At 33.2% G+C, this 27,009-nt stretch overlaps 2 protein-coding genes and 2 long non-coding RNA genes across 6 annotated transcripts in view; 1 reads left to right on the forward strand and 3 right to left on the reverse strand.

The window, feature by feature from the left end:
• Window positions 1–15,603, reverse strand: part of calcrla (calcitonin receptor-like a) — a 61,946-nt gene extending 46,343 nt beyond the window's left edge. Inside the window, exon 1 of the mRNA NM_001004010.2 lies at window positions 15,428–15,603. The gene's annotated coding sequence lies outside the window, so the exon portion shown is untranslated. The remainder of the gene's footprint in view (window positions 1–15,427) is intronic.
• LOC137496414 (uncharacterized) lies at window positions 9,969–12,773 on the forward strand. Its single transcript, XR_012385597.1, has 6 exons — window positions 9,969–10,016; window positions 10,343–10,460; window positions 11,377–11,504; window positions 11,687–11,762; window positions 12,086–12,128; window positions 12,226–12,773. It is a non-coding gene; the product is annotated as an uncharacterized lncRNA (long non-coding RNA).
• A 2,169-nt stretch (window positions 15,604–17,772) lies between the features above and the next one.
• Window positions 17,773–27,009, reverse strand: part of tfpia (tissue factor pathway inhibitor a) — a 63,919-nt gene continuing 54,682 nt past the window's right edge. For both annotated transcript variants that reach the window (NM_182872.2, NM_001309803.1), the window contains exons 6-7: window positions 19,336–19,515; window positions 17,773–19,153 (exon numbers count right to left, since the gene is read on the reverse strand). In NM_182872.2, coding sequence (NP_878292.2) covers window positions 19,086–19,153; window positions 19,336–19,515 — 248 coding nt within the window. In that variant the 3' untranslated portion in view covers window positions 17,773–19,085. The remainder of the gene's footprint in view (window positions 19,154–19,335; window positions 19,516–27,009) is intronic.
• On the reverse strand, window positions 23,149–26,208 carry LOC137496413 (uncharacterized). Of its 2 annotated transcripts, none has more exons than XR_011016730.2 (7): window positions 26,108–26,208; window positions 25,896–26,003; window positions 24,980–25,063; window positions 24,801–24,855; window positions 24,626–24,701; window positions 24,375–24,551; window positions 23,149–24,036 (listed from the first exon to the last, which is right to left on the reverse strand). It is a non-coding gene; the product is annotated as an uncharacterized lncRNA (long non-coding RNA). The 2 variants fall into 2 exon arrangements; XR_012385596.1 differs by having other exon boundaries at window positions 24,980–25,361; window positions 25,859–26,003.

The raw sequence follows: 27,009 nt of genomic DNA on the forward strand, positions 1-27,009 counted from the left end.
TAACAGTTTTTCTCGCTAGTGAAGCGTTCAGTTTTTCCATTTAAGTCGCCATGTAAATGGTACATGCGCCATGGCGTGACACAACTGACAATTAAAGGAAATGGGAGATGAGACTCTGATTGGTTTAATGCACATTATGTTCGAAACACACCCATGACTCAAGAGAATAAGCACAACCCTGTTAGACAATGTGCCGCAGCACAGAGCATAATTTTCCATCCTTGAAATAGCAATAGTGGATTCGGTCATGCCCCTAATATTTTTGCGCCATACTCTTTAGACTTTGTGCTTAGATCATTAAAAAAGAGCCCTTACCCATTTCATTTTAAATTATCGGAACCAGAAGAAACCATGCTGTCAGTAAGTTCTTTAAAAGGGCTTATTTCTAAATTCTATGCCTTATTAGTTTACTCTGATTCCTCAGTTTATGATTCGTTGAAACCACTATGGTAAGTTATGTTTGACCCTGAAGATTGGTCCAAGATCTGTGATGGTATCTTTCCAAAATGTACCTAAATTTCCATACATGACAAAAATTTTAAGTTTTTCCACAGAATTTATTTAACACCTGTTCGTCTGCATAAAATGTTCCCAGCCTGTTCCGATCACTGTTTTAAGTGCAAAACTTGTAAGGGCACATTTTTTTCATGTACTCTGGTCCTGTGTTTACATCCAACCATTTTGGAGAGGGGTTCATTCTGCAATCCAGGAGATAATTTGAAAACGTTTTATTTTCTCCCCCTCACTTTTTTTGTTGAATGACATTCCTAAAGACCTTTTTTGACTCGGAGCTCAAACCTCTGTTTTCAACTCTTACATTTATGGCTGAGAAATGTATATTATTAAAATGGTCTGCTTCTCAAACTCCAATACATGTGGATTTCTCAGTTTTCAGCCTTTCTTCCTCTGGAAAACGTATGACCTTAACCACAAACAGGACAAATTCAGAAGACTTTGGGAACCTCTCCAATCCTTTCTACATAAACTCTGAAATTTTTATTTGAAAAGAGTTCTGGCTTCTTCTGTTTTGTTTTGACTATTTTATTTATTTTTTATTATGTTTATATTTTAAACTTACATTTGTAAATGTTTATTTGATTTGCAGCGCCTGGGTATGGCTTGTTAATCTGCTTAAGCAGTTAAGTGAAATCCTTCTGTACATTTACATTATTGTAATTTTTTTATTATCATTTAGTTTATTTGCAGGTTTTTAAAATTAATTGAATGTTCAACTAGTGCATGTAAATAAAGTGGTTTTGGTTGAATGCATCGGATATTCAAGTATTAACGACTTAAACTGCGGACCTGGTCCCGGGTTCCGTGACGTCATCGACTTTCGCTTTCAGATTTAAAGGGCTAGCGTTGCACCAAACCCCTGTAAGGGGTGTCGTTTGAAAGTGTAGAATCTATATTTTATGCACATATTCATCACTTTGGTTTTTATTCTACTGTATAAAAGTTATTTACACTTAAATACACAGTATTTTGGATACCCGAGCTGGGTATTTTACATTGGTTCATTTTCATATTTTTTTATATGACACATGTACAAGTTATAGCTCAAATGAAAGCTCTTGCCGGTGCTCATACAGTTCTAGCATTTTTTTTACTGAATTATATTCATATTCCAAACAGTTGTTGAATGAATTGTGGTGTTTCCATGGCGCAGAAATGTAAACAATACATTCATGATCAATAAGCAGCCCCAGATAGCACAGACAGCTGTCATCTCTTACCTTATGCTGTGCCCTTCAGGGCCATTCTCCTCTGTTTTTGAGGTGAAGTGCATAAGTAATCCTTTTATATGTCTGATGTGGTCCAAACAGTGAATTATGTTTGATCAAACAAAAGAACAGTGAAATATGTAAACAAGGATCAGTCTCTGTGGCTTGTACAGTACCTCTCATCAGTTGCAATGCAATAACTTTTGCATAGATTATGGTAGAGACATTTTTCTTTTTTCCTATAATTACTGACATGTGCAGGAACCACCAAAATTAATTACAGCATGCTAGACCACACAAAACCTAAAAGGTACACTTTCAAATTTGAGTTTATAAAAAATAAAATACAAAAAGCGCCTCTTTTTTAGGTGTTTATTATAACACATACAAAATATACTGTTATTTTAAACACGTTTAATAGTGTTTTATGAAAATTCAAAGGGTTTTCTTTAAAATGATACCACATTTTTGCATTTACACCTATGCATGTGGATTTGGGAAGCTTTTAAATTTGGGTAGCCAAAATCCAGGTGGAAATCCCCAAATAGCAGCAGAGTTTACCACATATTACAGCTTTCCATGGTAAGCATTAGAAAAGAACATTCTGTAAAAATACAGTTTCCAGAAACATGTTTCTAATGATGTAGCAGCTCCTGCAATGAAGAAAGCTTTGCTTAATGAAGCATGCCGGACTAAAACCACTGATTAAGCATATTCTGCTGGGACAGGCTTGTTCCAATAAATCAAAAAGATAAGAAAAGCAACAGGTCTCCTTTTATTTCACATGGCTTTTTTACAAAGCATAAAAAAATTCAGCAGGCAATTAGGACTTTCTCAAACCACAGACACAGAACCTCTACCCTCTAGTGATCCTTAATCCAGCAACCAAAATCAACTGTTATTCTATCCACTCCACTGCTTGGAAACCTGACCAAACACATGCAAATATATTCCCAATTTATTACAGAGAGACAGCTGAAAAAGCTCAGGGGGGAAGCATTGTGTTCACAGAAGGTCCCCAAAGATGTCCTGCTGTGTGTGGACTGCTAGTTCTACGTCTAGCATGTAAAACCACTTCCTCTGCAGACCATAATCCAGGACCAGGAGAGTCTGCGCTCTCAGGATTCCTCTGAGCTATGAAAATAAAACATGGAACCTGATCATATTCACTCCTATTTTTAAACTTCAGCATGTGTCCTCCAGGACTAGAGAAGGCATGCGAAAGGTCCTGAACTTGAACTGCGGGCAACTTTGCTGCTTATGGGTAAAAAAAAACCCACTAGAGTTTTAACACACTGCGGTCCAATGACTGTAGCAACTCAGGTAACACTTCTGGGCAACTAAACAAAAGCTAGATGCTAAGGGGAGTGTTGAAATCAAAAGATCCAGTTCTACTTCGCACTCCTGAATCATTCCGTGAAACATTTAATCCTACTTTAAAGGAAGCCTTTGGCAGAAACATGATAACCCAAGGCTGACCCACTTGGAAGTGGGTGGGTTTTGATTCATCCATTCCCAGGGTCCCCTGCACACTCAATGGTTTCAGAGGTCAATAAATCTTAAAGCTGTTGCCTGGCAGTGTCAGTTTGTTTAGTGTGTATTAGCCTTAAACTCTGAACCTGTTTATATTTCCAGTGTCCAGAAACCCACTCAAGCTCTTCATCTCTAGGGTCCGCTTTTATATGAGAGTCTTATGTCCTTAGCCGTATGTATATCCACGGTTAATCATACTGTATGACAAATCTGGCTGTCAGTATGCAGGGGAATATTCCCATAATGCCGCTATTTTAGGCTTGTGTCTGGTCATCTTATCTTTTACTGAAATCTGTGGAGGATGGGCAACAATTAGTAAACGCTATTCATGTGGTTTTTGTGTATACTTCTGTTCTGAAGCTGTATCGTTTCATAATTATATATTTTAACACAAGTTTTTAGTTCCAGTGATAATTCTATTAGCTACAAAGATGAATTTGAAAATCATTTTAAATTATCTTCTAAAATATTCTGTTCCTGGTGCTTATTTATTTTTAATAAGCAAGGAAGGACATTTATCACAGTATTTCCTATTGCATTTATTTCCAATTGCATACTGTATCTGATTTTTTTTCTCTTTTAAATATTTCCCAAAGGATGTTTTACAGAGCAAGGACATTTTCACAGTATCTCTGATCATTTTTTTTTTTTTTTCTGGAGAAGGTCTTATTTGTTTTATTTCTTATTTGTTTTGAATTTTTTAAACACCATTTTAGAGTCAAAATTATTAGCCCTTTTAAGCTATATATTTTCTTTGATAGTCTACAGAACAAACCATCGTTATACAATAACTTGCCTAATTACCCTAACCTGCCTAGTTAACCTAATTAACCTATTAAGCCTATAAATGTCACTTTAAGCTGTTAAGAAGTGTCTTGAAAATATCTAGTCAAATATTATGTACTGTCATCATGGCAAAGATAAATCAGTTATTAGAGATGAGTTATTAAAACTATTATGTTTAGAAATGTGTTGAAAAAATAACTCGGTTAAACAGAAATTGGGGGAAAAAATAAACAGGGGGGGCTAACAATTCTGTCTTTAACTGTATATATAGTAAGGTCAATATTATTACCCCCCTTAAGAAATATACATTTACACTTGGTAACTTAAAAGAATATGGGAGGGGGGACATCACAGACAAGCAATGGGATCTAATCTGGACTAAAAAGATCTGTAATAGGGCCAGATCTATTCAACTTAGAATTGTTCATAGATTACACATCACACCACTTCTCAGAAGCAAGTTTAATTCAAGTAATTCACCATGTGTTAAATGTAACAACAAAAGTTTTTACTTTTTTGAGCTGTATGTTTGGACTTGACTTTTTTGAGCTCTATGTTTGGGTGGCTCAGTGGGTAGCATGATCGCTTCACAGCAAGAAGGTCACTGGTTTGAGCCTCGGCTGGGTTAGTTGGCATTTCTATGTGGAGTTTGCATGTTTTCCCCTTGTTCGTGTGCGTTTTATCCAGGTGCTCCGGTTTACCATCACTTGAACAACACACACACACTTCATATATTAATATAGTACATGAAGTATGTTGTATTCTCCTAATTTAAAGTGTATCCTGCACACTATTGAGAATACAGAGCCGAAGCTTGACTTCACAAAATGAAATGGCAACATCAGTTAGAAACATAGCCTTTTGATATTGTGATCACATTGCACAACCCTTTTTGGGCTTTTAATAAGCAGCTAAGAATTAAACATTGATCCCTGTGAAGTAGTTTTCCTAGTCCTAGTTTATCAAGCAATACCTTGAATTATAAACACACACACACACACACACACACACACACACACACACACACACACACACACACACACACACACACACACATATACACTTAAAACCAATGTACACAAAATAATACAAACAAATCCAAAATGCAGGGATCCATGTTTAGTTGACAATTTTAGTTGTTAGTTCATTTTCAAATTCTACATACTTGCTGTAATCCCAACGCAATCTTACCGCAACTGGTAACTTCTTGATTTAGTGGCTAATTCATATGAACTTGTACAATCTCATTCGCACAATTTATTACGATTTGCTCATCCCCCAATGACAGTTGGGTTTATGGGCGGCGTTTGGTGCCAGCCTCCTTTTTAAAATCATACTGAACTCTTACAAATTCAAACAAATAAACCACTAAACTGACAAAACATAAAATACATGGGTTTTCTTGTGAGATCAGGCTGGTAATTCATGTAATTAAATAGGTCAGTCAATGGACAACAGTGGTTTATTCTGTACCAATCATTATATATTCCTTAAGGGGTAATAATATTGACCTTACAATATATATATATATATATATATATATATATATATATATATATATATATATATATATATATATATATATATATATATATATATATAACTTGCACCAGGAACATAATATTTATTCATTTATTAAATTTCTTTTCAGCTTAGTCCCTTTATTAATCAGGGGTCACCACAGCGAAATGAACCACCAACTTATCCAGCATATATTTTACGCAGCGAAAGCCCTTCCAGCTGCAACCAAACACCGGAAAACACCCATACACTTCATACGCATTCACACACATACACTACAGTCAGTTTATCTTATTCAATTCCATGATATTAATAACCATGAAAAGTTTGGTGAGTATAATAATCATGATATTGAATTCAAGAAGAACATGAATATATTTTTCCATTTCCACCATAGGAGAGGCTATGATATGTATTGCATTTTTCATTAACAGCAATGTCAAAGATCATGAATAGATGCTTTGAATGAACGCACAGAATCGTAAAAACGACCAGATTTATTGCTGTCCTGGACTCCGCGTCTTGTGTCAGGCATTAAACTGAGGTCGGGATAATGAGACCATTTCATTTTCGCTCTTTGGATTCATTAGATTTTATGTGCATTGAAGTGCAGCAAGCCTTTTAATCGCAGCCCACTATCTAGCAGCCTTTTCATCTGCTTCATTCAAATATCAAACTCAAAATCACTGATGTTTGTAATAGAAAGATATACTGTCTGAAATATTGAATAAAATATCGAAAGATGATATTACTTTAGTTCCTCTTGATCCTTCTGAGTTTAGATGACTTAGATCTTTAGATCAATTTAATTAATCCCTGGTGAATATTTTAGACATATTAAAATCATCTAGATATTTTGCAAGATTCTAGTAATCATCTTTTGAAGTGCAATTTACAGACTTACGTAACTATGTTGTTTGGGTTAACTAGGCAAGCAAAGTTAATAAGACAGGTCATTGGGCACACAGTGGTTTGTTATGCAGCCAATCAAAAAAAATAAATAAATAAATAAAATAAAAATGTATATATATATATATATATATATATATATATATATATATATATATATATATATATATATATATTTTTTTTTTTTTTTTTTTTTTTTTTTATATATATTTTTTTTTTTATTTTTTTTTTTTTTATCTTTTTATTGTCATTTTAACTATTCATCACAAAACACATTGAAACAAGCCGACAGTTAATGCCCAGAATCAACTATATATATATAGATAGATAGATAGATAGATAGATAGATAGATAGATAGATAGATAGATAGATAGATAGATAGATAGATAGATAGATAGATAGATAGATAGATGTACAGTTGAAATCAGAATTTCAACCCCCCCTCCCCCCCACAGTATGTCTGTCAGTATTTTTTCTTCTGGAGAAAGTCTTATTTGTTTTATTTCAGCTAGAATAACAGCAGTTTTTTTTTTTTTTCAAAACCATTTAAAGGTCAAAATTCTTAGCCCCTTTAAGCTATTTTTTTTTTTGATAGCCTACAGAAAAAACGATGGCACAGTAGGTCGCAATGTTGCCTCACAGCAAGAAGATTGCTGGTTCGAGTTCCGGCTGGGTCAGTTGGAATTTTAGTGGAGTTTGCATGTTCTCCCTGTGTTCACATGGGTTTCCTCTGGGTGCTCCAGTTTCCCCCACAAGTCCAAAGACGTATTATAGGTGAATTGAGTGAGCTAAATTGTCCGTAGTGTTTGTGTGTGAATGAGAGTGTATACAAGAGTAAATTTAGAGGTACCCCTGAATTTCCAGAGCTCCTCCTCGACAAGTGACTTGCCCCACCCCATTCACTTCAATGATATGACAAAAATTTCCCAGTGATGGGTTACAGCTGGAAGGGCATCCACTGTGTAAAACCTTTCCTGGATTAGTTGGCAGGTCAATCCGCTTTGGCGACCCCAGAATAATAAAGGGACTAAGCCGAAAACAAAATAAATGAATAAAAGTGTGTGTGTGCATTTACATTGCAGCCTTTCGCAGTTAGCCAATTACAATGTTACAAGATCTTCAAAGGTTTATCAAAATCGCGCTAATCAATACTTTTTTTTAATGATAATGAAAATTTGAAACAGTAAATCAATCGTCAGAAAATGTGTGGCTTTAGTGGTTTACCTTGAAATTAGTTTTCATTAAAACACTAGAGAAATCATTTCTTTAAATGGCCAATGGTTGTTAAGTACACATTCATTCATTCATTTTCCTTCAGCTTAGTCCCTTTGTTCATCAGTGGTCGCCACAGCGAAATGAACTGCCAACTTATCCAGCATATGTTTTACACAGCAGATGCCCTTCCAGCTGCAACCCAAGCTTCCAAACTGTACTAGGAAATACACATTCATTCACACATACACACTACAGCCAATTTAGTTTATTGACATATAGACCATTTCAATGAGGTGAATGCTAAAGATGTTGTGCTTGTTGTCAAACTATTTCACAACTGTAACAAGAGGCAATTCAATGATTACTACATCAAAACACCTGCCATAGAATTGTTTAGCAATATGTGGAGCTTTTTGGATTCTCTGAAGCTAGGGCAATTAAAAATGTAAAACAGGAAACTTGTTAGGACCATTGTTATTGTTTACATCCGTCAAAATGGTCTATAGCGCATGTCTTTGGACTGGAAATCGGAGGATGTGGAGGAACCCATGTGAACACTGGGAGAACATGCAAACTCCAGAGAAATGCCAACTAAACCAGCTGGGACTCAAACCACCGACTTTATTGCTGTGAGGCGACAGTGATAACCTCTGAGCCACCATGTCACTCTTGAGTACAAGTGCAAAATTCTATTAATTGAAGCAGAATATTGCTCAAGATAATACACATTTTCACTGTATTCGCACTGAAACAATCTGCCATTGTTCACTGTCTGCTCTCCACTTTTGGGAGGTAAAGGGTGAACCATGGTAATGGCACAGTAACTGATTGCAATGTCGCCAGTGCAGAACACAGCATTGTTCCAGTGACATTAAATCCTCCTTGAAAGCAGCACTCAACCCTGACAAACACATGCGTGCTTTGGGGCTCAGCATTGAGAAGCACATAAAAGGCTCTCAAACGATGAAGCTAAATAAGTGATTCCCTTTTAAAACCATCATCTATGCTCTTTAACATATTCTGTGAGGTGATTAATTGGCTTTTCGCGATTTAAGTAACAAATCCTCTTTCATTGGGTCCCTCTGCCAGCTTGCATCCCCAGAGACGAACGGTCACTAACCTTTTCATTTTGCAGCTCAATCTGTAGAACAAATTCTTCATACCTCAGCACTATTCATAAGCACTCATTATGAAAATAAGCGATATCGTCGAGTGCTTGTCCATGCAAATCTCACTGCCATAATTATGGATTATGGTTTTTAAAGCTTCTCTAAGATGAGATGCTTTTGTGCAGTAGCTAATGCATTCAGAGTAGTTACTGTATAATAATAACAGCACAGTTTATTGTTTGTACCAGTTGTACAGCATGAGTTATATGCACCAAAGTTTCGTTTTTACTTTTAGAAGTTTGTTTAAATCCCTGTTGGTGAGGATGAGCAAATATAATTGATGCTTGCCTGAGAACAGGGATAAAACTGAATCTGCACATGAAAGCTCTTATGAAAATTCTGTCTAACTGAGACGGTGTCATTGCATCATAATCTGATAAGATCATTTTAGCAATCTATCCTCCATCAGCTTCACAGTGTTTCATCATATAAGAAAGGCTGCTTTTGTAACCATGTGGCCAAAAGACACAAATACCAAGACTATCAGTTGGCTATTAATTATCACAATTTCCCCTCTTTCAGGCCTCTTCTGTCAGCAGAACTGTTAGGTGTCAACAGACTGTGGTATTTCTAGTTACTTCAGTATACTGGTATTTTATCTTCTCAGTTCCTGATGGTATAGGCTTCGCTCTACTTTTTTTTTTTTTAATAATTTGTAATAAGTATAATATATATATATATATATATATATATATATATATATATATATATATATATATATATATATATATATATATATACATACATACATATATATATATATATATATATATATATATATATATATATATATATATATATATATATATATATATATATGTATATATATATATATATATATATATATATATATATATGTATATATATATATATATATATATATATATATATGTATATATATATATATATATATACACAGCAAATTCATCAGAGTTAAATTCTCGGTGTTGAAGCATTTCAGAGTAAAGTGTTGACGTTAAAGAGTTATATTTTGATAAATGAATATAATAAGAGTTAGAATTGATTTTATTCAGTGCGAAATAAAGGAGTTAACTTTTCAACACTTGGTGGTGTTATTTCCAACATCCGGGAATTCATGCAGCCCCAGTCACTGAAGAATTTTCCAGCCGCCATTTTCCAGGTTTAGAACAGCAACTGGTGAGTCAAACTACCTAAATGTTGGTATTTTACTGACTTTCTTTAAGGAAATACAGTTGTAAACATATTGTTAAGTTAATAACTTTAGAATGGAGTGACAATTTTAAACTTCTGCGGTTCATTCATGGTCGTTTGTGTATCTACTGTAGCTTAACTGCAGTACTATTGACTTTTTTTCAAGAATGTTTTTTATATATGCCCACGCATACATAGTGCATAAAAACATCAAATGTACATGTTCAACGCATTTCTGTCACGCTTAATGCCATTTTGTGCGTTGTTACCCATCTGTAAAATAAAATCGACACTTCTCCTTTAATTCGAAGCAAACTAGCGAGGGAATCCCCGGACTCCGAGCCGCCTAGCCTAACTTACTCTGCCCGGATGCTAACGGCAACACAGGACGGTTTCCATAAGCTCTGGAGAGTTTCTAAAACATATCTGGTGAGTAAATGAACATATGCTTACTTGTAAAAGGCTTCCTGACTAAAACATATGATTGTTTGTTATTCGTGTATGTTAATTTGGTTATTTTAAACACCGCGGCCCTTTTAAACTGGTTCATTCGTGGCCGTCCATATACCGTTAGTCCATAAACTCGCGTGATAACGTACGCTTGAATTATATTAAGTGTTGACAACCATTAAAGTCGGAATGTTAACATTAATGTCTTTAAATGACCGCGTTTGCACTCAGACATTTAACGTTACAGAAGTCTCCCGGAAGTTGCGGGACTAACGTTAACGTTATCTCGCAAATGCACAGAGATTCCCAGATGCCCAAGTAGATGCCCGCAAATGAATGATAATCTCCCAGAAAACGCGCGTCTCCCGCCCGGTCTTTAAACACTTTGCACACCCCTCTCCACCGCATCCCTCCCAGCTCTTCAGGTACGTCGTGCGCAAGTCACCCACACCGTTCTTAAGGTACGTCGCGCGCAACTCGCCCCACCGCTCTTCAGGTACTCATCTCTCCCGCTACCTCCCGCAAATCAACTCTGTATCCCCCCTCGGGATGTCTGACGTTAGTAAGTTAGGCTATTTCTGTAGTCAGGAACATCTTAGTCAAACTTTTTCTCCCGCATGATATTGTGCTTAAAACTATAGGCTAAACTTAAACTTAAAGACAATTTAGTGCGTTGTAAACAGCCACCTGTCTGTAAAATTAATCAACTGATTCATATTTGAGCAGCCTAATGATGATACAGGTTTGATTTGTAGATTTATTATCAATAATCAACATCTGAATCAAAAGATATCTGAAAAAGTGTGAGGCATACTTTGTGATGTTCATCTCTCTTTTTTTATCTGAAGGTTATGCATATGTGTTAGATACTAATGTTTTGTTGTTTTTTTAACAGCTACAGTTTTCCATACAATAACACAAGACCCTGTGACGATTGGCTGATTAGAGACGGATGGTGTATTTCCAGAGTTGGTGAAATGACCAAGCACACCTTCTTGGTCATATGTGGTGATAATAATGAAGGTATGTTTGATAAAGTTCTGTATTTGTTTCACATAAGCTGAGAGGGTATTAGAGCATTAGAGAATAACAAATGACATGAAGGTGATAAGTTTTGTATTGTGGGTGAACTGTTACTTAAATAATGTTTTGCTCTTTGCTTTGTGCTTTGCACTTTTCCTCTTCTGCTTATCCTAATATTTTAGATTATATTTGGACCTGAAACATCTGCTAGACTCCAGGAAAGGTGGCGTCAATACTGGACTTGAAAGGGCCTAACTGGTAAAGAAACACGCATGCACACACACACACACACACACACAAACACACACACACACACGCGCACACGCTTACAGAAAACTGTAAGTTTATGAATATTTTTACACTGTGGCCAATATTTTGGGGAAGTCAGCATCACTAAATGATATAAAAGATTTTAAGCTCCTCTAAAATTTGCTCCAAGTGTTGTGTTAAATTCAGGATTCTGGACAGACAGCTGTCTGTTTTTCCAGTTCTAGTCATAGTGGTTAACCTAATTGTTTTTGGAGATCCAACAGTGATGTATGTGTTTTTTCTACGTTTCCATATCCTGTCACCTCAACCAGCTGGGAGAGTCAAGTTGTGGATCATTATGTAGATTTTCAAAAGGTGAGTTTAGATTTCTTGAATGTTTTATTTACTTTAAATGTTCTTTTAAATATATCATAGAATTTGATTGCAATTTGTTTTTAAACATTTTTCTTAGTCATGCTGGAGTCTTGAAGAGTTCTTAGATGAGCATCACCCTATATCCGTGCATCAGGAACCACCAGACGAGCGATCAGCAGCTACTACTGTACATCATCATGGATAAAAAGGTCATCCTGTGGCTGGGAAGCACATCTTTCACAGGACATGCTTGATGAGATTTCCTAGCTCCAGTTTGTTTTCACACAAGTTTACAGCATTTATACCTTCATTGAAACTGCTGTGTTTGATATGGAGGACCAAGGAAATACCAGAAGTGAAAGATTTGCACGCCAAGTTGTTTAAAATGTAATTTCAGAAGAAAACTATGAGTTCAGAAGAAAACTATGAGTGACGATATATTGAACTTTTAAATTGCACTGATGAAACATCAAGTTTGGACCAAATGACTGAAACAGCCTTTTTGAGCACTGGTCATACATATTTTGTTGATACTGTCTGTACTAATAAAACATTTAAAGCATATTTGACATTGTTGCATTTTAAAAACTGAATGAATTGTTGAAGTGGTGAATGTTTTCAAATAAAATGTTTTTTATTTTATAATTTACAGTCTGTTTGACCTTTTTACCATATTTACACTCAAGAGAGTTGAATAAAATAAATATATTACACCAGGCGGTGTTAAATATAGTTACATTTTTTAACTCTGCCCAGAGTTAAAATTAACCCTTACTTCGGTGTCAATGTGCCAACCCTTTTGAAAGTGTTGATTTAACTTTGTTTTGAGTGGACCCCATGAGACACTTTCAAAGTGTTGAAATTAACACCCATAGAGTTGTTTTGGGTTCCCATATTTTGCTGTGTATATATATATATACATACATACATACATACATACATACATATATATATATATATATATATACACATACATATATATATACACATACATATATATATACACATACATATATATACATATATATATACATATATATATATATATATATATATATATATATATATTTATGAGTATAATATATTCACTGTAAAACACAACAGTCAACTTTACCAAACGAAATGAGTGTAGTTAACTCAAAATTGACTGAAAGTTAATTCTACTCATTTAAAAAAAGAGTTTCGAACCCAGTGTTGAAGGTAATGAGTTAATTAAACATCTCATTACTTCAACTTAAATGGAGCAAGTTCACAGTACTCACGTAGATTGGTTTTTTAACTCAAATAGTTTTCTGCAATCGGTTTCTTCGGTTGGTTTAAGTTGCCTTGATTTATTGGATTTGTTGGTTTGAGTTCTCTTCATTTATTGGGTTTTACTGAGCTCAAATTGCTTCAGTTACTCACATGGATTAATTTGACAGAACTCATTTTAATTTGTTTTTGAATTTAAATGGTTTGAGTTACCTTAACTTTTTGGGTTTTACAGTGTTGTATTATGTATTATATTACTGTATGTGTAAGAACTATTTAAATAGTTGAAAACAAAATAATAACAACAATAATAAAAATAATATAATATTTTTTGATTGAATGAATGAATGAATGATTGAATGAATGAATGAATGAATGAATGAATGAATGAATGAATGAATGAATGAATGAAAATAAATGTTTAACAAACTTTAACGATTTTGTTTAATCGGCTACAGAATAAACCACTGCCTGAACCTTGAATAAACCTAACTGGCTTAGTTAATCTAGTGCTTTATATTACACTTTATGCTTCTATTTTGCAAAACAACTAGAAAAAATATTATGAACTGTCATCATGGCAGAGACAAAAAAATTGTTATAAGAAATGAGTTATTAAAACTATTATTTTTAAAAATTTGTAGAAAAATCTCTCCATTAAAACAAACAAGAGGGCTAATAAAGAAATGATCTGCCAGTGGAATAAGTGAAATAATCTTGTTTTCACTTTAAAATGTAGATATTTGGACCAGAAGCAAGACAAAAAAAGTCTAAGAAATTAGTTTTTATCGCATAAATCATATAAATGCATAAAAATAAAGTCATTAAAAATAATTCTGTAGCTTACAGTCAATATAATTCAGATTGGACAGTACATGTCTTTGCGATGTGACTTTTGCAAATGCGCACATTGCGATGTCGATGCTGAAACGCTATATTGTGCAGCCCTACACTTTGTATATTATATGCATATAATTTTAAAATAATGTGTAACATTTAATTCTTACATGTGCATTGTGACAATTATTTTTCCTTTGTCTTTTTTATAACCTCTATCTCGAAATTTACAAAGTAGTACCAGATATGAATTTTAATTTAAATAAACTGAACGTTTGATTTCCATCATAACCCTATTTATTTGTTCCATACAGGTACACTACCGATGAAAGGTTTTGGGTCAGTTTTTTTTGTGTTTTTTTTTTATGCAAATTAGTCTGTTCATCAAGGCAGCATTTATTAAACGTAAAAAAAAAGTTAAATTGTTTAGTAATTATTTACTACTTATTATATGTAGTTTCAAATTAAATTATTACTTTAGTCATTATTGCTTTTTTACTATTAATATTTAGGCCTATAATAATAATAATAATACTAATAATAATAATAAAAATTAATCTTTAAAATTACTGGAATAGTTATTTTATAATACAATAACATTTCACAATTGTACTGTGTATTTAATGAGCTGACTCCAAACCTTTAAACGGTAGTGTATGTATGTATGTATGTATATATGTATGTATGTATGTATGTATGTATGTATGTGTGTGTGTATGTATGTGTGTGTGTGTGTGTGTGTGTGTATTGATATATATATATATATATATATATATATATATATATATATATATATATATATATATATATATATATATATATATATATATATATATATATATTACAATGAGCAGTATTTTTGTCAGTAACTAAATGCAAAATAAATGAACATTACGGTCAATTTGTAGATGCAATCAATACTATTGTGATTAATGCATGCAAACAATGTACTCACGAATCATATTTCTGCAGTGTGCTTTCACAAAAGAGTAATGAAATATCAAACTGCTTAACTGTCGACAGTTTCATATACTACCGCATATATTGAAGCTTTATAGTAATTTATAAGAAGTCTGTTCAGCCATCAATTTTTTTTCAACATTATGATATGAAGCCCGGCTGACTGAAGATCTTCCAGCTGCACTTCATAAATTAATTCCCTGCACATGCATAATTCAACAGCCGCTCATCAGTATCAAGCATTTCCTTACCTGTAGAATAAATCCAAGGTGTCCTGGGGATGTTCAAATAAAAAAACGAGCGCTCCTTCTTGTTATTTAAATTCACAAACAAGTCATTACTTTCCTTCTGCGACGTCACGACCGCACAAAACGATGTCAGAGTATCGGAGCGCCAGATGAAAGAGCGCACGAGCCGCGCACACTGTGAATGACGACGGCTGTCAGACTGCAACATATTCAGCGTAGAGGCTTCCTGTTACATCATCAGCGCCAATCCCCGCCTCAATGCACACTCCAGCTCTCCGTACACTGACTGCTTCATCTCATTTAAAACACAACTGATATTACCATTAACCCTTTTGCGTTCATTTGAAGTAGTTACGCATAGGTGCAAAGAGGACGAAAAAAACATATCAAAGTAACATAGGCTATGTATTTAAAAAAAAAAAAAAAAAAAACTTTAGCAGCATTAATCTCGATGTTAACAACCAAAATAATTAATTACAATAATTAATTAATTAAAAAAAATAATCATTAATATTATTTATTATTTTTAAGGATTATTTTTCCTAATGATATGCTATATTAGGCCCATAGCTAGCCTGGTAAAAGGACTGTTTTTTTTGTTTTTTTTTTTCTCAAAAAGTGGACTTTCTACAGTTATGTGACTCATTTTCTATTTAATTATGAGCTTTATATACAGCATTTTAGTGGCATTTTAAGCACTATTTTTATTTTTAAATAAGTTTGTGAGATGGTCAAACTTTTTGATGTACCAAAAACATTTCCTAAAGACTTAGAATAAAGAAATCTGGAAAAAAAAGGATTCTTATATTTAACATACAATTTCATTGCATTATATATCACTAGGGGGGAAATATGAACCTGTTAAATTTTTAAAGTAAAATCTGTAGCCTATTTTCAGATATGAGGCACATAACAAACTGGCCAGTATATACACACACACACACACACACACACACACACACATATATATATATATATATATATATATATATATATATATATATATATATATATATATATATATATATATATATATAATATAGAGCTTCACCATTTTTCTAGCCTCTTTTAAAAAGTAGTTTGATAATTCTTGGTTAACAACAAAAGTAACTTTATTATGGGCCACCTTTGGTGCTTCACAACATTTAATTGGTCATTTTTTCCTTCAAGAATAAGGTCCAAGATTTAGAATAAAATGTTTTTTTTTCTATTTAACAACAATACAGTAAGAGTTGACTTTATTTGCAGGTCTTACTTTAGGTCTTAAAGGCTTTTTTAATAATTTTTTTTTTGATAATTCATGATGGTATAAGGTCAAAATAGGACAAATAAGCTATTTGGGACAAATACTGGACCTTAGTCTCTCGGGGCTGGTTCTTTCGAACCACCCAACACCCAAAATTAAATTAAATTAATATATTTAAAATATTTAAACTGAATTTGTTTAAATTCAGCTAATATAAGTTGTTTACAAGCATTTAGCAAAAAAAAAAAAAAAAAAAAGTAAATCCAATGAATATTTTTTTTCAGTGAAGCACTAAGTTGTACTTTAATTACTCTTAGATCAGTGTATTGTAAATGATCATTGTCACATACAATAAATAAATAAATAAACTCCCCCTAACACAAGTGTTTCAAAACATAATCTGATATCTTAACAATGCAAGCAAATAATTAGAATTACATAATTTTTATTCATTCGGACTGCAGTGCTCAAAAGATTGATCTCCTAATTAACGCTTGATTCCACCTTAAGGATGTAATCCCGCCAATCAGTCAATTTGAGGAAAAAGTCTCAAATTGGAAGATCTAGAGAAGGGGTGCCCAAACTGAGTTTGGACACCTCTGATCTAAAGCACAGACTGACATCGTGTTCTCAAGACTTTTTCTTGTAGTTGTTTGTATCTACATGTAGCCTGAAAGTATACTCAAACTAGATGCATTTAGTAACATTTGTAGTCTGACCTACAGTAACATCTGAAATCAGAGGATAATGTAGATCAGAATACACTTAATATCCCTCAAAACGCAAAAAAAAAAAAAAAAAAAAAACTTAAATACATTTTATTAATAAACTAGATGTGATGAAAAATTAATACATTAAGGACCGAAGCATGTATTAGAAAAACTGACCGAAAAATATATATATATTTTTCATTCTTTTAAAACCTGTTTTAATCATTTTTATATCAAAATTTAATCATTTTATCAATAGGTGCAGTTTACCAAATGCTTTACATTTTTTATATAGTGCATAAATGTTAAAGACACCTCAAACTAAAAAGCTCCTCTTGCAGACTTTAAGATACACAATGATCCTTACCAGTAACAAAGCCACCAAAACATGATTCAAATAAAAGTGTTTAATAAGAGTACATATTTAAGTATGCATTTTCACCACTGTCAGTGGAGTCCAATATGTCTTCTTAAGAGTAACAGCTCCATCTTGTGTAGAAAACAGAACAAGTCATATAAGAAGGGTTTTTTTTTTGTGTGTGTATCTGCTTGCTTTTTTCTCACATGTATTAAGAAGTCCTACTGTATAGCATGTTACTTACTGGAAGTTAAAGATGTTAGTAATTTAGTTATGCAGTCAAAAATGCATGCAAATCCAAAATGTAGTACATTAATACATAAACTCAACATATGATGATTTATCACTGCGTCCTGGATATACAGTTGAGGTCAGAATTATTAGCCCCCCTGAATTATTGACCCTCTTGTTTATTTTTTCCCCCAGTTTCTGTTTAACGGAGGAAAGGTTATTTAACACTTTTCTAAACTTAATAGTTTTAATGGCTCATTTCTAATAACTGATTAATTTTATCTTCGCCATGATGACAGTAAATCTTTTACTAGATATTTTTCAAAACATTTCTATACAGCTTAAAGTGACATTTAAAGGCTTAACTGGGTTAATTGGGTTAACTTGGCAGGATAGGGTTATTAGGCAAATCCAATATATACATAGCCCAAAGGGGCTAATAATATTGACCTTAAAATGTTTTTTTCAAAAATAAAAAACTGCTTTTATTCTAGCTGAAATAAAACAAATAAGATTTTCTCCAGGAGAAAGAATATTATCAGAAATACTGTGAAAGTGTCCTTGCTCTGTTAAACATCATCTGGGAAACATCTAAAAAAGAAATACAATTTAAAGGGGGGCATATACTTCTGACTTCAACTGTGTATATATATATATATATATATATATAAAAGTTATTTCAAACAATGAGAAGAATGAAAACTGATATATATGGAGTGCAAAGAAGAAAACAAATTAGTATGCACCAGAACAATTTTACATAAAGATGAAAAAGTATATAGAAACCTCAACAACTGTTTATAAAAAAGCATAAATACTCAGTATTAAATAGATTCATAAGTGGCATTGTGAACAAAGACAAGATATGAGTATTTATAATGCAGAGGAATTTGCATTTAAGTGTCCTATCTTTCACCAGAAAAGAGTAGTTAATTATGTTTTACATTTAAAATATGTAGAATGCTTACATATCTGAAGGCCTGATTAAAATCTATTAATTGTGTTAATTATATACATGACTGTAATATGTGTCACTAAAACTGCTACCACAGCACACGATGTACACAGTGTGGATAAAAGAGTGGTTTAGGTTTTGGTTTCATTAAATAATCTAGTTTAGACAGATCGGAATAAGATATTAGAGTTCCTCGTCTTTATCCGTATTTGCTTTCTCCGGTGTTGATCTGAAAGAGAAACCATTGAACATACTGAATCAACAACAGATACAAGTCCTGCTTGATACAAGTCTTGCTTAACTTTTGAGGTAGCTGAGTTTTGTTCTCACTCTTTATCTCCTTTACTGTTTAAACTACAGTAGATCTTAATTATAATGATAAACCTTACCAAAACAGAAGAGTAAGCCCACCTTTCATGCACATTTTCATGCAGTGTCTTTTGTGGATGAAGTTGTTTTTGTTTCCTCCACATCCAGAGTAGCGAAAGACTTGACATCTGCCAATCCTAGGATTGAACACGTATCTCCTCTCAGAGCCGTCACAATCCCCCCGGTCAACTGCACTCATGCACAACTCTGGAGGACTGAACTCTAAAATACACAGACAATAAGATGACAATCATTAGCATTTTTAAAAACTGCACACATTCATACATGCATTATTTTAGCTTGTCATCATGTTTTAGTGTCTATGAGTTTTTCAGTTGAATTTAGTTGCTTATTTAGAACCCCAGTTATATATAGGCTATATATACAGTGCAGTGGTGTGAAAAATGTTTGCCCCCTTACTGTTTGTCACTTTAATGTTTCAGATCTTCAGATGACTTTAAATTTTAGTCTGAGATAACACAAGTAAACATATCACACAGTTTTGAAATGAAGCTTTTTATTTTAAAGGGGAAACAAATTACAAAATGAAATAGCCCTTTGTAACCTAATAAATAGTTGAGCCACCCTTGGCAGCAACAAATGCAATCAAGCATTTCGATAACTTGCAATCATCCTGTTACAGCGCTATGGAGAAATTTTGGCCCACTCATCTTTGCAGAATTGATGTAATTTAACCACTTTGGAGAGTTTGAGCATGAACCGCCTTTTTAAGGTCATGCATCTCAATTGGATTGACATCAGGACTTTGACTAGGCCACTCCAAAGTCTTAATTTTGTTTTTGTTCAACCATTCAGAAGGGGACTTGCTGGTGTTCTTTTCTGGCAAAACAATGTTCCTTTTGCTCAGCAGTGGTACTTGTCTTGGAACTCAGTCTCTTTCTTATGGTGAAGTAATGGACAGTCAAGACGCCTGCAGTTCTTTGGATGTTGTTGTGGGGTTTTTGTGACCTCTTACATGTGTTGTCACTGCACTCTAATTGTCTGAACTGGTAATTTTGGTCAGCCAGCCACTCTAAAGGTTTTCCATGGTTCCATGTTTTTGGCATTTGTAGATAATGAATCTCATTGTGGTTTGCTGCTGTCCCAATGCCTTAAAAAATAGCGTCATAACATGTTTCAGAATGCTAGATCTCAAGTATTTTCTTTCTAATTTGTTATTGAATTGATCTCAGCATGATGCCCTGCTTTTGAGGATCTTTTGATCTACTTCACTTTGTCAAGCAGGTCCCATTTAAGTGATGCCTTGTTTGTGAACAGGTGTGGCAGTGATTAGTCCTGGGTGTGATTACAGAAATTGAACTCATATGTGATGAACCAGAGATATGTTTAAACAGGGGGGCAAACACTTTTTTCACACAGGGCTATGTAGTTTTTTTTTTTTTTTTTTTTTTGCCTTTAATAATTTATTAATTGAAACCTTTAGTTCTTTTGTTATCTTTGACTAATACTTAAATTTAATTGATGATCTGAAACATTAACGTGTAACAAACATGCAACAAACAAACAAACAAACAAAAAGAAAGTTGTTAATGGGCAAACACTTTTTCACACCCCTGAATAGGTCTGAAACATTTGTAACAATTAGTAACATTGTAAAAAAACTTTGTTAGTTGTTAAGAAAGAATAATGGAAGATTTTCCAAATAAAAATTTATATGCTATACTTGTTCCTTTGTATGTACAAAATTTACTATAAACTTTTGTTTCTGAAAATTCTATGATGAACTAATCATGACAAATGTTTTATCTTTACCATGTCATTTGTTACAGTATGAAAAACAATAGATGATTTTAAAAAGCCATCGAATGAACCTATTTAATCTGCAGTCTAACTAGGTGAATATTGTAGATGTAAAAAAAAAAAAATTTGTTGACTTGAATTTACAATAATAGTCCACTAGATGGCAGTAAAATAACACTATTTTTCAATAGACGCATGGAATATTTGGTGTGCAAATGAACAATTTCACAAGGTAAAAAACCTTCAGAATACAGATATAAACAGAACGCTTGAGTCAAGTGTGATTTCTGTCAATGCTGCTGAAATTAAGATTTATGGCTCACTGCAGGAGAACAAACCCATGTTGAGAAACCAGAATTGCAAACAACTGCTATAAAAGAAATGCTGTACTGTATTTTGACATGTTCTTACCATTATATTCAATAAACAAAAAAAAAAAACTTTATGGAAAGCCAAACAGCCTAAAAAAACATTTTTTTAAGGCAAGCCATTTTTTAATTTAATCAACAGCCCATCTATTTTCATGTTACTAGTGCTTATTTTTTTGATTTTGTATATTTTCCATTAAGAACTAGTACTTATTCATTGGATACGAGTGCTTATTCGTTAGATACTAGTATCTATTTAAGAGATACTAGTACTTATGAAACAGATACTACAACTTATTTGAAAGATACTAGTACACATTAATTAAATACTAGTTCTTGTTTGAAATGTTACTAGTAAAACATTTTATTTTTAATTATATTTAATTGAACTCGACTCTTCCATTAGAACTGGTCATAACATAATACAAGTAAAAAGCAAAACTGACTAGTAAAATAAGAATTGTAACTAGTAATAGTTATAACAGACACTAGTGTCTAATAAATAAACACTAGTACTAATGAATAACTACTAGTATCTATTTAATAGTTAATAGTATCTAATGAATTTGTACCAGTATCTATTTAATAAGTACTAGTATCTATTAAATAGATTATCTAATAATTAAGTTCTAGTACCTAATGAATAAGTACTAGCATCTAATACATAAGTACTATTAGTTAGATATCGATATCTAATTAATAAGTACTAGTACTTAATGATTACCTACTAGTACAAAAAGATATGTACTAGTCCCAGCTGGAATGCATACTAGTCAAAGCTGAACAGTTGATATCTCAATGACAGATCCCATAGAAATCAATAGAAAACTTTTAAATTTGTTACTATTAACAACAGAATAGTAACTAGTCACTATTAAAATAAGTAGCATCTAATAAATATTAACTAGTATCTATTTAATAAGTACTAGTACCTAATGAATAAGTACTGGTACCTATAGATATTAGTATCTAATGAATATGTAAAAGCATCTAATGAATAAGTACTAGTATCTAATGCATAAGTACTAGTATCTTTTTAATAATGTGTAAGCACAAGTATCTTAAAAATAGGCACTGGCATTTAATAAATAAGCATTGGTATCTAATGAATAAGTACTAGTACTTAATAGAAAAGTACTAGTATCTAAAACAAATAAGCTCTAGTGACATGAAAATAGATACTAGTATTGGGTGTCGATTGAATGTCAAAACGGCTTGCCATATAGTGTTTTTGCCTGCAGTCTCCTGCCATAACACAACAAAATATACTTTCTGTAAAAAAAAATAATAAATAAAAAAATAAAAAATAAAAAAAAAACTGAGAGGAGTTCAGATACAAAATTCTCTGATTGCTGGCTGAAATCGTCATGTTAAAATAGCATTTTTTTCAGGCTCCTGTTTAAAATCAGTAATTTATGGCATTAAACTGAAATAACTGAACATAAAAATAGAAGCCTACACTCTCAGAAAAAAAGGTACAAAATTGTACCTTTTGGGGTACAAATGGCCCGTCACTGGGGTGGTACCCTTAAGGGTACAAATTTGTACCTCTATTTAAAGGTACAAAATTGTACCTTCTACATTTGTACCCTTTAAGGGACAATTTTGTACCTTAGACACTGAAGGTACAAAAATGTACCTTTTTATATTATATAGTATTTTCAGGGTACTGACCCAGGCATTTTGATCCTTTGGTGACTGCATGCACAAATAAATAAATAAAATATTTTGGTTCACAGATGTCCATTTTTATTTATTAATGTAGAAATATTTAATTACAACTCACAACTGAATGTGTTAAGAAATAAAATTACACAGCAAGTATAAAGCAGACATGTAAAACAGTAAAAAGAATTTAGATAACAAATAAAAACTGAATAATCTACACTTAATACAAAGACCACAAGAATACTGTTTAAGATTTATAAACACATTACACAGGCTACAACAAGTACTGCACTTTATAAAGTCCAAAGTATTTGTCTTTAGTCAGAATACTCGGTCATAATAAATAATTTGTCATCAACATTTTCTCTGAATTTCAGAATGAAGGCAAACCTTCTCTAGAAATTGCTTCAACAGTGCAGAAAAATCAAATACATCAGTAGCCTCTTCTTCAACATTAGTAGATTACTCCTCATCATCCTCAAGTGGAGTTGTAATTTGTTGTAACACAATATGTGTTTATGCTTTTGATAAACATGACATGTCAAGCACTCATATCTGGAAAATGTTCTTTGATAGTCATTAGGACCACAAGTTATTTAAAAATTTGCTTTATGCATGAATGATAGCAGTGTGCTGGATAAACTTGATTGTGATTATCCCAAGAGCATGTAGAGAAACAAAAAGCAAGGTTTATCACTCTGGTAACTGGAGTAGATTGAGGCTTGTCACCGTCCACCATTCATTCAAAACATTCAACTGCAGAAACATCAGGGTGTTCTTCTAATAAGATGGATATGTCAAAAATGTATATTCGTCCACATCATTAGCCCGGCCAATCGCAATCCCATCAACTCTGAAGACTGCCGTGACTCGTCTTGTTAACACAGTTGTCCAGTCGGTGGCCTCCTCCTGTACTTGAACTGTTGGATGTGGTGAAGATGGTTCACTGTAAATGACAAAGCAATAATTACATTAATATCAGTCACTCTATCACTGATGAAGAGAAAATCAACATGCATAGAAAGTAAAATAATAAATATTCACCGATTTAAAAAAAAAAAGTATCACAGATTAAAAGACTAATATAAATTTCATTCATTCATTCAATTTCTTTTCGGCTTAGTCCCTTTATTAATCTGGGGTTGCCACAGTCGAATGAACCACCAACTTATCCAGCATATGTTTTATGCAGCAGATGCCCTTTTAGCTGCAACCCAGTATTACGAAACATCCAGACACACTTATTCACACACACATTTATACACTACAGACAAATAAGCTTACCAAATTCAGCTATAGCGCATGTCTTTATACTTGTGGGGAAATCGGAGCACTTGGAGGAAACCCTCACAAACACTGGAATAATATGCAAACTCCTCACAAAAATGCCAACTGACCCAGCCGAGGCTCGAACCAGCGAACTTCTTGCTGTAAGGTGACAGCACTACCCACTCCGTCATCCTGATATAAAGAATATCAAGCATTATAAAATGCATTAATCACAGCATATACTAAACAGAAAACAACATACGCACCGGAGCACAACGAAATGTTGAAGTGTCTCGCTTAACAAGGCTGGCAACATGAGAAGTTCTGCTGTAAAATCAATTCCTGGAACATAAGATGTGGCATACAAACAAATATGAAGGAATCCATCCAAAGCTAGAATTTAATAATATTAATCAAGTGGAGAAAGTTTAGAAAGAGTACCTTAGAGTCAGGTCCATAGCATTCTTCAGTTGATCTCTCATCTTTCGGTGAAAACCTAGAAAATAATTTTAAACACCTGAGTGTACATTTATTGTTGTTTGTAAGTAAAAACCTAAAAATTTAAAATAGTATGTAAGCCATTAAAACCATGGTATATATAGATAATGAGACATACTTACATCTTGTAACTGAGCCATGCTTTCATATGACATGCCTTCATTGATCTGATGCTGTTAGGCTGCATTCTGTTGTTCAATCTTGTCCTGAAAGACAATTGGAAACTTCAAAAACTTCTGGAAAGCAATAAGATAAAGCAATAACTATTTACTTATTTTGAGATATTAATAAAATAGGTAAAATAGCTCAAGGTACCAGTTTCAGAACAGATGAGACAAATTATTACATTAAAGAACAAAGTATAACTTAAAACGTCGATTAATACAACATGGTATGTTAATAATTATACATTAACATAAGTATAACGTTAAACGATAGTAAAGCACCAACAAATCTGGACATGAGAGTTTGTGGACACTCCTCAACATTAATGTAACTTAGACACTGAAACGAAGATATGTACAAGCATACACACGACACGTTTGTAACTAGCCACGTTTACATAATCAGTCACTTTGTCGGTGACAAAATTGTGATTTTTCTTCACAAAATGGCGGTGTAACTTATATAAAGTTAACCGTCTAAAATTACATTTCAGCGGTCAACCGTGGCTAGAAAAATGGCCTCAAAATATAAAACATTATCGATAATTACAAATTTCCAGTATTAATAACAAAAGGTTTTATATCAAGGTAACTTATATGAAGACTTTACGTTAGTCGCGCGAGCTCCGGGCCACACCGCACATTACTCACGGGTCACGGCCCGATTCCGGTGCACGGATACGGCAGCGTCGGCTCGCTTCTGCCGCCGCAGCTGGCCCGAGTGTATTTTGCTAATTGGGTTGCGATTATATTCCACCGTGGCAACACTTATTAATAAAGCAGTAACGTAACGTAAGATATAAGGCGCGAATACGTAACGTAGGCGACAAAGGAAACTTTTACACCGAGAAAACTAACAGCATATAGTACTCACCGTCTATAACGTTATGTCCCTCGGTGACTTCGATATCACATTGTATTAACTTCTTTAATAAGCTGCAGACATCTTAGCAAACTCCATCCTGCAGGCCAGCCCGGAGCACTTAAAGCGGGGGAAAGCCGAGACCCGAGAGTCAGACAAAATCAACAGAACACGGCTTCACATGTAAAAATGAGACTGAAAATATATCTTTAATACATTCTTACCTGAAAAGTGTGGACTCCAAAATAGACTTTTCTTTGAAAAGCGTGCGAAGTTCTGTGTAAACAGCCAGCATACTCGACGGACCGCCTCAGTAACAAACACTGCTATAACGTCTCAACAAGCCAAATTCTTAAAGAGACAGCAACATCACCACCTGTATGAAGATGCTGTCACTCTGCATGGTTCTTTTTCTACATCCCATAAACTATAGGGTCTTAAACAGTAAGCAAAGACCAGTATTTACGTTTTTAATGATTAAAATTACATTCAATTATAAATTAAATTATTAACATTTTTGAGAAAAAATGTAATTTAAATACATTAAAAAAAATTAATTATTAAAATATTTAATTCAATCAATTTATTTATTTATTATATTTTTAAATTATGTATTTTAGTATTAATGTTTAGTATTAATACATTTAAATTAGTGTTATATAGTGTCTTGATCTTATCATGAGCTGAGGGTACAATTTTGTTCCTATAGGGAAATAAAATATATAATTGTACCTTTAAAGGTGCCAAATTGGTCCTTTACGGTACAATTTTGTATCCAAATGTGCTATAAAAGGTACAAAAATGTACCTTTCAAACCTAAATCTGGACATTTGTACCTTTATAGCCCATTTGGGTACAAAATTGTACCCTAAAGACCAATATGGGACCTTTAAAGGTACAATTTTATATTTTGTTCCCTCTAGGAACAAAATTGTACCCTCATTGTACCTTTTTTTCTGAGAGTGTATAAGAAATGTTTTATAAGAACATTTCAGTCAGCATTTAGTGTTTTTTATTTTCTTGCACATGAACTTGTCAAAAACAGATTTGCACAAAAAAAAAAAAAAAGAGTTGCGTATTATCAAATTGACACATTTGATCTCTGTGGCAGACAGGGGTGTCCTGT

This window comes from Danio rerio, chromosome 9, assembly GCF_049306965.1.
Source record: "Danio rerio strain Tuebingen ecotype United States chromosome 9, GRCz12tu, whole genome shotgun sequence".
NCBI lineage: Eukaryota > Metazoa > Chordata > Actinopteri > Cypriniformes > Danionidae > Danio > Danio rerio.